Below are 12,023 nucleotides of genomic sequence, written 5' to 3' on the forward strand. Positions count from 1 at the left end.
TTGATGAGATTACACGATCATTATTTAACCAATTTCAATAAAAATTAACTTTAAAAGTACACATACAAACTTTGAGTACAGTGACCGATACCATATTTTAACCTGTAAATAACAATGACTCCCTAAACATAAATGCAAAACAATAGAATATGAGTAATTGTAATGTTACATTATACAAGACAGAACCATAGATATATATATCAATAAAATCTCGAAGACAGGACAGGACACAATGAGAATGAATATAATTTGTAGCTTTAAAGTAATAGGGTAACAATCTTGAACTTGGATATAGGTATATGAAAGAACCTGGCTAAGCTGTCCCCCTCCTTTTGCCAATATTATATGTTTGAATGAAGTCAGCAAAGCCCCTTTCCTTTCCTTCCTTCATTCAGCCCATCAGAGCTTATTATCTCACAAAGCTACAAAAGGCTAGAAGAATTTCACATAGCTAGCTAATTAAGCACAGCATTCCAAGAAGAGTGAGTGAGTGAGTTTCAGGATATGGATTATGATTCTTTCTCGTAACTCAGGTTTCTAACCAGAATTCCATAGCAGTTTTCGACTCTGAACAGGTGGTGCCAGCCCCGGAATGTCCCGAATGTCCTTGTTATTTGGATTCACCAACTAAGGAGAAGGAAGACAGAACCAGAAAATGTTCAGCTAAATATAGAGAGAGAGAAAGAAGAATGAGGAAATGGTAGGTACCTTGACAATGATAATGGCAATGACACCAATAACAATGATGAAGAGAAGGGCCATTATACACTTATCAGTTGCAACTTGTCTTCCTAATTCCTTCACCAGTTTGGATGCTTTCTTCAATGAGAAATGTATGGAGTCAAGCTCGTTCACGATCCTGCTCATTTGATCGGTCTGCGCCTTCAGAGCTGCAGCTGTCTCCGTTCCTACATTCACCGTTTCTTGAACTACCTATCGCACACATAGAACCACCGCATATCATTTTATTTCGAAGGTTAACAAGTGAACAGTTTTGCTCATTTGAAACTCGATAGAAAGAATGCAGAAATTAGATCTTCCAAAGACAAACCAACCTTTTTAGACCTCTCAATTGCTTCATCAGTTTCATCCATCATCCTGTTTCCATTATCAATCAATTGTTGATTTGTCATATCTGCAATAACATTAAAAGCCAATATATTAGTAATTTTCTTATACTATCTTGTTCACATCAGCAGTAATATTTTGTTATTTTTTTTTATAAGAAATAGATATATTCAAAGAACAAAAGAGAACAACCTAAGGGCAAGAGACAAGAGGGCCCCCCGAGAAAAACTAAAAAATAAGGGTCTTTCAACTGTTGAAAATCATAGAAAGGCTATAGTTACAAAAGTGTTTGGTGTAGTTCATACTCCACCAAGAAGTTGTGTTTTGAAACACTGTTTAAAAAAATCAGAAGAATTATAGTTGTCTTAAAAAATTCTGCTATTCTTCTCATTCCAAATACACAACAAAAGGGAACAGGTAGCACATCTCCACAAAATGTTACCCTTCGAACTAAAACCTTAGCTATTGAGCCCTTCAAGCCTCCAACTATCAACCTTAATAGGAAGGCAAAACTCCATATTAAAGATTCTGAACAACATATTCCAAGCTTTCATAGTAAAGACACAATGCAAAAATAAGTGGTCCAAGGTGTCCTTGTCATTGAAACAAAGGTAGCACATCAAAGGACTGAGTGCAGTGTACTGAAATTTTTTTATAAGCTTCTCATGAGTATTAAGAAAGACTTCAATAGGCGAGCGACCATAAGAAGAACTTCACCTTTTTGGGGATCTTAGTCTTCTAGACGTAACGAACCAAAAGTAAGGCGATGGCGGGGGATCTTTTGGTTAATTTAAGAAAGGTAAACTTCATAATGAAATTACCAGCAGCATTAAGATTCCAGTAAAGACCATCATGATCATCCGTTGGGGCCCACAAATGGAGAGTTTCCAAAATGGTGGCCACATTGTCAAATTCAGTATCTAACATATTTCTTCAAAAACCCAGATTCCAAGAGTGACTAACATTACACCAGGAGTCGGCCACGAAAGCATCCTTACTTAGCAAAATGGAGAACAAATCAAGAAACTTTTCCGAAAGGGATTGAGCCTCACACCAACCATCCTTCCAAAATCTGATTTTTGTTTCATCTCCCAACAAAAAGGCCGAGAAACTAAAGAACACCTCCTTATGTTTCAAAATGTCAGCCCATAACCTATAAGACCTTCCTCTATTCAGGTCTTTAGTAGACCAACCTATAAGGCAGATTTTCGAAATGGAAACCTTTAGTGGTCCTCTTCTCATTACAGCAATGAATAACACAGCTAAGGGCGTCTCCCACAATTGTAAAGAGAAAAGGGGCAAGCAGATCTCCCTGACGAATGCCCCGTTTGGCAAATATCATTCCCTTTGACCTGCCATTGACAATGATCGAGAAATTATTCGTTGATAAGTAGCCCCAAATCCATCTCCTCCATCTTTTACCAAAGCCTTTAAGCTTCATAGCCATATCAAGAAAGGACCAACCCACCTTGTCATAGGCTTTCTGAAGGTCAAGCTTCAGAAGAACACCTTTCCTGCCTTTAAAAGATCAATCATTGATAGCCTCCAAAGCTATCAAAATTGCATCTAGAATTTGCCTCCCCTCCATGAAAGCCAATTGAGTATTGCTAATTACAGAGAGAATGATCTTTTCAAGTCTCATCGCAAGCACCTTAGGAATGACCTTACACAGGGAGGTTGTGAGGCTTATGGGTATGAAGTCACTAACACGAACAACCTCTTTCTTTTTGGGAATGAGACTAACATAAGTTTTGTTGCATCTTCTATTAATGATCCCGTTTTTAAAAAAATCTTGAAACACCCTTACTAAATCAGATTTCAAATGTTCCACGGTTTTGTATAAAACTCTCCAGTCATACCTCGGACAGGGGACTTGAGGCACCAATCAAAAACAGCTTATGTGATCTCTATTTCAATAAAAGGGGTCTCTAGAGCCTCTCCAATTGAGACCATCACAAATGAAATGATAGGAGGTCCTTGTGCCATATATATCATATTTGTGTTATTGCAAAATCACTAAAAGGGGTCTCTAGCAGTAATGTTGTGTTATTGCAACTTCTTTCTTTCTTTCTTTCTTTTTGTTTAAATTATATGTTGCTATTACAGTAGACATCATATCTGTTTAAAATTTTGCAACCTATGCTGAAACCAGCTAACAGTTAACCAAAATATTCAGTTTTTTGCTCATTATAGTATTTCAAGCATATATTACAGCAACAATGTTCAGAAGTGGCTTCGATCATGAACTAAATGAATAACAAAAACAAAATATGCTTACTTGAAGCTAGCAACACATTTTCTTCCCCATAACTTTCACCAGGTCCATCAAAGAGATCGATTCGCTTGTTGTCAAGAGTGCTTGCATGTCTGCATCATCATTAACAACAACCATTGTTGATTATAAATGATTTCATCCATGAACAAAGATGTCAATATTGACATGTTATGATATTTGTTTTTTTTTTATATATATATATATAGAAACAACTGTTTCATTTGAGAATAATGAGAAGACACAAAGGCATATGAAAAACCAACCCACAAAAAGACAATAAAGAAAGGATTTCCAACTAAGTAAAATGTGTTTATTCTTTACATAAGTTCCTGAGTCAATCAAATGCTTTTCAACTGTATTAAGTGGGGTAAGGGAAAGGGAAAGGAACCTGAGTCAAAATAAGAAAATAAGTTCTTACAAGCAACCAAATACATTTGTTTTAACTCATTCAAGGAGAACAAAAGAAAATCACTGATTAGACAAGGAGAAGAACAGAGATATTCAGCAAGTCAAGTGAAAATGAAAAATTATATTAATGCTAAGGAAGTACGAGACTCAGAAACACACGACAGTTCTGGACACATTTTGGAGAAATGCAAATTCATAGAACTAGTTTTCACTAACAAAGGTATCAAATAACAGAGTTAAAAATAGATATTGAATCTTACTGCTTTTTAAGGGCAACATATGAGTTCAACTCTTTGATCTGCGCAAGAAGATACAGAATATTTAATAACTATGAACTATCACAGCAGAAATAAGAAGGAACATTTCTGAAATAATAAAAGAAATTCCTTTACAAAATATTCAAAGTTTCTATCTCACCATAGACTGCTTTTTCTCACTCAGCATTTTGTTAGTGTTAGCGTTGTTCCCTCCTTCTAAATCTTTGACTTCTCTGTCAAAATCTTTAATAAGCCTGTAAAAGAAACAAACAAAAAGTGTTTACCAAGAACAAGACAAAGGAACAATATCTTTAATGATAACCCACCATCATCAAGATTAAAAAGAATTTTAATTAAACATGAATGAAAGATACAAGTTAATAGTTTAATAGCATATTGTTGACTAAGTCCAGAAACTTCAAGATACAAGAATGAAATGAAGACTGCCCAATGTTCTCCATCCAAGAACGCCCAAGGAGGATTAACTAAGAAAATATATGTATTTCATTGCCGTATACCGAGGGTTAGAGTAGAATAGAACATAGAAAAAGAACAATGATTTCAAGTACAAATTCAATAGGTTTCCTCTCAAACAAGCGAGGTGTAATACTTGAGATAGAATCAGTAATTTAATGTGTGTGCGTGCACACACAAACAATCATAAATATGTGTGATCAGGAATTATTAAACATAATGGTGTGAATGTACAAAAAGTATATATACATATTTAGACATCGTACCTATTCATTGTCACTTTCTTAAATAAACATTACAAAAGTTCGTTCTTGACATCATCATTATTATGACTAATAAAGTCCACTTATTTTTAAAATATTTTGTTATCCATGTTAATCAAAACCTAGGTAGTAAAAGTAGTAAAACTTAAAGGTGTAATTATACAACTCATAATATATTAGCATTTTCCATATACAAGGAAACTTTACATCTTTTAGGAAATTGAGATTTATATATAGTTCCTCTAGTTATCACGGAGCTAAACAAGTCTCAGCTTAAGAGGCATAAACCTCTCACGATCCAAATCAGGAAAACATTCCAAAGCCAATAGTTTGGGGTTGCCCCTTGTCTAAAGGCAAGGCTCGGGCGAAAAATCGTTTAAGGCATTTCCTTCATACAATCACAGCACAAAAGAGATGGAGAGGTTAAACTTCAGAAACACCTTCTGATAGAACTTGAATTATTGGAAGAAAGTCCAGAAGACACCAAGAAAAGTAGAGTACAAAGAGAGAATGAGATGTAATATACCTCTTACATTCTCGCATCTTATCTGTCAACTCTTCCAATTGTCTACTCCGCCTATTTGAATCCTTAATTTTCTCCAGCTTCTGAAATCCATTTCTGTAAGTATAACAAAAACAAGGTCAAATTAGAGGTTTAAGCTCATAAAACAAGCTCTCGAACAATGTTAACCAAAGTTCCAGCCCATTATTGGTGCATTGAGGGGGAAAAAATAAAGAAAAACCAAAAAAATCCTTACGACAAAGCTCGGAAGATATCATTGATTTGTCCCTCGATATCTGCAAGTTCCTCGCTGATTGAAGATAATGTATCCATCTTCAAATTCAAACTTCCAATAAACAAAACACACGATTCTTGTCCTCTCAGATATTAAGGCACATTACAAGTAAGCTAAAATCTTCAAAAATTCTTCAAGATCTTAAGCTCCCACCTCCCAAAATTCTCAGAATCCAATTAATCAATGTCAACAAACAAATCCCAATGCGAGCCAAAAATCACAAACAAAATCAATCAGATCATCATCACCATCTCACATATTCATCATCTCTCGCGAAAACCCAATTGAAAAAACGAGGCCAAGACTTCGAAACATCAGCCAACAGATCCAAAAACAAACCAACTACAGACAAACCCAGAAGAAGAAAAAATGAAACCCGAATTCAGAGAGATCTGAACAATGCAGGTCAAAATGGCGATCTAAGAAAAAAAAAAACCCAACAACCAATTCCTTTCAGATTCTTCCCCTTAAAATGAAACACAAAAAAAAAAAAAAAAAAAAAAAACAGCTCCACCTCGTGATTTACACAGAAACCTCCAATGTATTGTACAGAAATACTTGGTTTTGATTGGTATTTTTTTTTTCCTAAGATCTAGAATTGAATAATACAAAATGGGGTTTCTTTTTTTTTTCTCTTTTATTTTGTTGGGTTTACAGAGGGGAAGGGGAAGAAGAAAGCGAAGGGGAGAGGGGGGTTTTTGGCTCTCAAGAAACAGAGGCGATGAAGTTTCAATTTTTTTATATATTTTTTAAGGAAAAATAAATAAAATTTGAAATTTGTTTTTGGGTCCCTTAATTTTGGGCCAATAACTAATTGGAAAATGGAAAATAGTTGTTTTGTTTGGTTGGAGGCTCACAAATCATAAATCAATCCCACTAAGTAACTCCTTCCTCCACCCGCTTCCTAAATTTAAAGATCTCAACTCGATACTTCTTATCTTCATAACATATAAATGTAAGTTAAGTTAAAATCTTATATTATCTTCATAACATATAAATGTAAGTTAAGTTAAAATCTTATATTGACAATATCTTTTATTATGCCTCAAATATTATAAAAAATGCATATGTAGTCATTTACGAATTCAACACTAAGGGTTGGAGTAGTACATATACAAATCCTCTAACCTAATGATGTCGCATTATATTCTGAAAACATTCTCTCTAATAATATCTGTTCTCTCTACCCATTGATGTAGCCAATACACCGTTAATAAACCATGTATATTTGTTTCATTTATTTTTAAAAGATGTCATCGTAACACCTACTCTTTCTATTCATTATTTAACGCAACAACAAAAAAAATATATACAAAAACAATAACGAGGGATAGTTTGAAATATGTCAACTTGTTTAGTGGGGCGAGGCTCTCACTCCCTTCAAATGCATGTGGCCATTTACTCTTATGTAAAAAGTTAGCTTTTTTTTTTTCTTCTAATGTTTCAAAAACTGAAGTTATAATTTTTTTCTTTTATTAGGAAAAACTATTGTAAGTTTTGAAAGCAAATTTCTTCCAATTTGACTTTATAAAGCCAACTGTGTCAATAGTGAACAAATAAAATTGATGATTTAAGATCAAATTACCTTTAAGAAAAATTAAAGTGGCCACCTACCCCATTTATTCCCATTAAATTGAAAATGAAAGATTGTTGGAAAAAATAAGCTTTTAGAATGTTATTAAAAATAATAAAGTTAATGAGAAAAGCTAATAAACATGAATATGACTATCGACTTTGTAACAAGTGTTTTATCCTTTAATTTGTACTCAATACACAACATACATTTTCTTCACCATTGTAATATATTACAATGTTATTTTCACATCTGAGTGAAGAGGAAATAAACCAAAAGAAAAAAAAACACACAACTAATTAAAGAGAAAAAGGCAGAAACCTTAAACCCGATTGACAAATTTGATTTACTTAACCAAAAGCTTCTAAAGAATTTGAGAATCTATTCCATACTATCGTTTCATTGACATTTTTCTTAGTTGAAAAGAAAATGTGTCGCTGTTGTAATGATAGTAATCCAAACAAACAAATATTTTCAATTATACTTCTAAACTAAGAGTAGTTGTATTGTTTCAATCATCTCATTTGAACTCTCTTTTAACTACTAGAGGAGTTCAAGGTAGCAAGAGAATGAAATCTTCAAAGAACCATGAGAGAGTGAAAGAAGGCATAAAGCTCTAAGAGCCGAGGCTGATTTTCACTATACAACAACACAACATTGGCAGGATAATTCCATCCTTTCGACCTACTGCTGCTCTGCTATACATACCATTACTTACAAAAAAAAAAAGAAAAAACAAAAGCACAAGTGTAACACTAATATCAAAGCTCAACTCTAGCGGTCTTTTCGTTATTGGTTGAACTCATTCTATATACAATACTTGCTACATTTAAAGTGAGAGAGAGCAGGAAATAAACCCATCTGCTCCTCAATCGGCCATCCGTTATGCACGCCTGTGCAAGCAGGTTCCAGGCAGGTACCTTTCAATTGTAAAAAAAAACTCATGGGAGAGTAAAGAATTTTGAACAAAAATGAACTTCCATTTAACAGCATTTCTTGTGTTTCTTCCCCTTTTGGAAAAACCTCATGCTGAAAAGGTCGTCCACAGATAATGAGTACTAACTACGGAATGTTTACAATCAGACCAGTAAGATTGGTGGGTTGGTGCTGGTCTCTTGATCCATTTGTTTTTGGACAGCCTTGACAGCTGCAACTCTTGCTGCGTTTGCTGCTTTGTTTGCAGCAGTTACAGCTTTGTTAACTCTTTCGTCCACTCTTCCTGCATCGAACGCTTTCTCTGCGGCTCTTCTTGCTTCCTGCTCCAGTGATGACACTCAGGTTAATATGATTGGTAAAAATACATAAGTTACTAGGAAGTTTGAAAGGAAGGAACAAGATCACTATTAAAAATCATGTTCTCTTTAATTGTACCTATATCTAATCATTAAAGTGTTCCTTAGAACTCAAGGACATAGATGTACAATCTGTAGAACATATCCTGCTGTTCAAGTAAGGTCGTCCTAATTATTGAAGTGTCATCAGAATGTCAAAAGATAAATCGTGTTACTGGCTTCAGTTTGTTAAAAAGAGTAGCATAAACTTTGAATCTACGCCACATTTGAGGCTTACTACTTCCAAACCCTACTGGGTTTTGACCAAGTTCCAAAGCTATCAGCAATGAACTGCTGGAGCAAACACATCATAAGCTCCACTCATGTGGGGAAAAAGTACTAATATGTTAGTGCACGTGCATGTTTATACACCTATACAGATTATCACAGCCACAAAAGGGTCAAATAGAGAGAGAGAGAGAGAGAGAGAGAGAGAGAGAGAGAGAGAGAGGAAGACAGATATTCCATTAAAAGTGAATGGCTCGTCCGGAGCAAGGAAACAATCTAAGGAAGAGCTTGTGCTGTACAGTAATATTTGATGTGACGGTGTAAAAATTGATAAAACAAAAGTTCCACTTATAGAAAGGTTGAATTACAATTCAGACTCCTATAAAATCCCAAGAAAATAATGAACTTGATCAGCCTTGAGGTCGGGCTCTTATACGCTAGGGACGAATGATCGAGAAGCAGAATGAATCACTTTTTTATATATGGGATCCATGTTAGTTACTGTGTGGCATTATTTGACAAATTGAGTGCGTTTTATATAGGGGAGCACATTAGAGAGGTAAGGAGCCTCTCAAATTCTCCTTTCCCCTTGTAATTTCTCTTAAACAAAAACAATAGAAGTGCGTTCAATCAGAAATTTTAGGTTCCAATATTATTCACTAAAACAAACAATAAAAATTTTACCTGAACCGCAGCGAGAACTTTAGCGTGGCTGACAGCATAAGAAGATCCTGGATGGCTGGTTTCAAGGCTGGGAACATCAAGAACCCCATTTTGCCAGTGACCAGATTGTGTCTCTCCATTCCTAAAAGTGTACACACCAAGTCCTTGCCTATTTCCTTCGTGCCAAGCTCCCTCATAAAGATGTCCATTGCCAAACCAATAAACTCCAAAACCATGCATCTTGTCTGCAAAATACTCTCCTGCATATGTGTCTCCGTTTCTGTATTGTGAGATATTATAACATTCATCAACCCTTTGTAAATTCAAATTTCTTGTATATCAGATGCATAAACCACTGAAGGAAACTCAAATAGAATCTGTTAACAGTACGCCACTTCCATTCACCATCTTCAAACTCGATAGAATAGACAAGTCTTCTTAATAATAAGCATAGCATAAGGCTCATCTATTCAAGAGACAAATCCACCATCCATAACTGCACATTATTATCGATCTCATCTCGGCAATTCCAAATACCATTTTTTCAAACTAGAGAAGAGAGATAACTCATCATGAAAATAATAATTATAATAAAACACGAGCTTGCCTTTTGAAGGAAAGAAATGGATTCAAATTACGACTAGTGAAAGTGCACAATCAAAGGAGAAGTTATGATTACTTCTTAACTTGAAAAGGTCGACTATAGTTTCCTAATAAGTTCCATTTGAATGTATTTGACTAACTAAGCTAACAAGGAAAATAAAACAAAGCAAAATCAAGTCATAAGACTCATCAATAACAAGCTAGAAACAATTTGATAATGATATCAACACTACCCACTCTAACATCCCATCATCAAATAAGAAAAACAGGCATAACCAACAAGATCACAAACGGAATAGACACAAAACTTCCAACAAAAACATACCACGAAATGATTCTCAAGATTCAGAACCACAAAAAACATACCTAAAATGGTAGTGACCCAGTCCATGTTTAACGCCCCACTTAAACTCCCCCACATAGCGGCTCCCATCTTGGCAAGTATGAACTCCACAGCCATGGCACTGGCCATTAGACCACTCCCCAGCATAGACATCCCCGGTGTAGAATCTATAAATCCCAATCCCATTCCTCAATCCTTGTCTGTACTGACCACGGTACCTACGCCCTTTAGCCCATGTTTCTACTCCATATCCATCATACTTCTCATCAATCCAATCGCCTTCATACCTTCCACTCATATGATAGTGATAAACCCCACTACCTGAGCACCTCCCTTTATGAAATTCCCCCTCGTAAACATCCCCATTACTGTAAACTCTGACCCAAGAACCCGACATCAACCGTTTCTCCGATTTGGGTTTCGATCCAATTGACCAACGAACATTGGAAACAGCCTTCGTTGCAGCAGAAGATGAGAAAGTGCTAATTGGGGATGATCGAACAAGAAACAAACGAATCGGAGAAGGAAGACGAGGGACAGCAAGATTGAGGAATACCAAAACAGCGATGGAAAAGAAAAGTAGAACAAACAACTTGAAAACAACAGAACGACGAGGGTTCGAAAGAAAGAAGTAAATAAAAGGCAAAGAGAGGATGATAAGTAATCGCGAGTGAACTCGAAGTAACTCGCGACAACGAAAATGGCGAAAGATTTGAAAAGCCAGTGATTTAGTTGCAAAAGGGAAAGAAAAAGAAGAAGGTGATGACATGACAGACGGAAATCGAGATAACAGAGAAGTGGATTGGGTCATAGAAAACCCTTCGTAGAACTCAGGGAAAAGCTTAGAAACCGCCATTGATGAAAAAATCGAAATGGGTTCTTCATGAACAAACCCAGAAAGCCGAATTCGGAAGAGAAATTCACACAGACGAAATCTTGGGTTGGAATTTGTTGGTTTCAATGATTGAAGAAGGGAATAATCTTCTTGTGGGGGGGGTTTAGGATCAAAAGCTCTGGGTTTTGTTGGGTATGTCTTGTTCTTTCGTTGGTTAATTCTATGGGACTGACATTGCCAAAAAACTGCAAAAGCTTAGCGATCTTTGTATGAAATGGTATCGCTGATTTTGTATCTGCGAGAAAGCAAGAAGACGAAACCAGATGATGTAAGAACAGTGACATCTTTTGTATTTACTGAAAATGCCATTTCCCTTTTTGGTTTATTATTATTATTTTTTAAAAAAAAATTATAATTCCAACTTTAATACTTCTTAACTTTTAAATTTTCGTATAGCAAATCGGATTTTAAATTATGAAATTATCAATCAATGTTTTTAGTAATTAAATTTTCATTTTTATTTGTGTTTAACAAATTTAATGTTGTGTTTATTAGAGCACTAAACTAAAATTTCTATAGAATTTGTTTTACATTTTTTCTACTTAAAAACATGTTAAATATGTTAATGATATTTTCAACCTAATATTTTAGCTCAATTGTTATCGGAATAAGTTAAGAATTAAAATTTTCTCGATTCAAATTCCTCCACTTTTTTATGTAGTCACTCACATGTATAGACGGGCTCTAAAATGCAATTCAAAGTTAAATTATTACTTTATTACTAATAACTACACACTTTGCTCACAAAAAGAATCCAAAACCTCGAATTAAAACACATAAAAAGGTAAAACATATGTTATTTTTAGTTAAAATATCATTTAGGTCAAATTCGTTTAATTTGTCAC

At 34.9% G+C, this 12,023-nt stretch overlaps 2 protein-coding genes across 3 annotated transcripts; both read right to left on the reverse strand.

Moving 5' to 3' along the window:
- Window positions 1-6,259, reverse strand: LOC101208413 (novel plant SNARE 11). 2 transcript variants are annotated; one of them, XM_031882156.1, is made up of 9 exons: window positions 5,504-6,259; window positions 5,272-5,364; window positions 4,169-4,262; window positions 4,012-4,049; window positions 3,347-3,435; window positions 1,056-1,135; window positions 709-933; window positions 543-627; window positions 1-422 (listed from the first exon to the last, which is right to left on the reverse strand). In XM_031882156.1, exons 1-9 carry the CDS (start codon window positions 5,578-5,580, stop codon window positions 415-417), a joined length of 789 nt encoding a protein of 262 aa, XP_031738016.1. In that variant the 5' UTR covers window positions 5,581-6,259; the 3' UTR covers window positions 1-414. The 2 variants fall into 2 exon arrangements, with proteins under 2 accessions (XP_031738016.1, XP_031738015.1); XM_031882155.1 differs by having other exon boundaries at window positions 1-432.
- A 1,433-nt stretch (window positions 6,260-7,692) lies between these two features.
- LOC101208169 lies at window positions 7,693-11,423 on the reverse strand. The gene is made up of 3 exons (XM_004147196.3): window positions 10,307-11,423; window positions 9,359-9,617; window positions 7,693-8,371 (listed from the first exon to the last, which is right to left on the reverse strand). The coding sequence occupies exons 1-3, from the start codon at window positions 11,137-11,139 to the stop codon at window positions 8,195-8,197; spliced, it is 1,269 nt and encodes a 422-aa protein (XP_004147244.1). The 5' UTR covers window positions 11,140-11,423; the 3' UTR covers window positions 7,693-8,194.
- Window positions 11,424-12,023: the final 600 nt, after the last annotated feature.

The sequence above is a fragment of the Cucumis sativus genome, chromosome 3, assembly GCF_000004075.3.
Source record: "Cucumis sativus cultivar 9930 chromosome 3, Cucumber_9930_V3, whole genome shotgun sequence".
Classification (NCBI taxonomy): Eukaryota; Viridiplantae; Streptophyta; class Magnoliopsida; order Cucurbitales; family Cucurbitaceae; genus Cucumis; species Cucumis sativus.

Bases quoted from the DNA above. Each gene is read 5' to 3' on its own strand.
- LOC101208413 (XM_031882155.1), bottom strand. From the start codon at position 5,580: ATGGATACATTATCTTCAATCAGCGAGGAACTTGCAGATATCGAGGGA. The intron at 934-1,055 runs GTTGGTTTGTCT...TGTGTGCGATAG, and splicing joins CAATTGAGAGGTCTAAAAAG to GTAGTTCAAGAAACGGTGAA. The intron at 433-542 runs GTTAGAAACCTG...AAATTCTTCTAG, and splicing joins AAAACTGCTATGGAATTCTG to CCTTTTGTAGCTTTGTGAGA.
- LOC101208169 (XM_004147196.3), bottom strand. From the start codon at position 11,139: ATGGCGGTTTCTAAGCTTTTCCCTGAGTTCTACGAAGGGTTTTCTATG. The intron at 9,618-10,306 runs GTATGTTTTTTG...CTCACAATACAG, and splicing joins CTGGGTCACTACCATTTTAG to AAACGGAGACACATATGCAG. The intron at 8,372-9,358 runs GTAAAATTTTTA...TCACTGGAGCAG, and splicing joins AAGTTCTCGCTGCGGTTCAG to GAAGCAAGAAGAGCCGCAGA.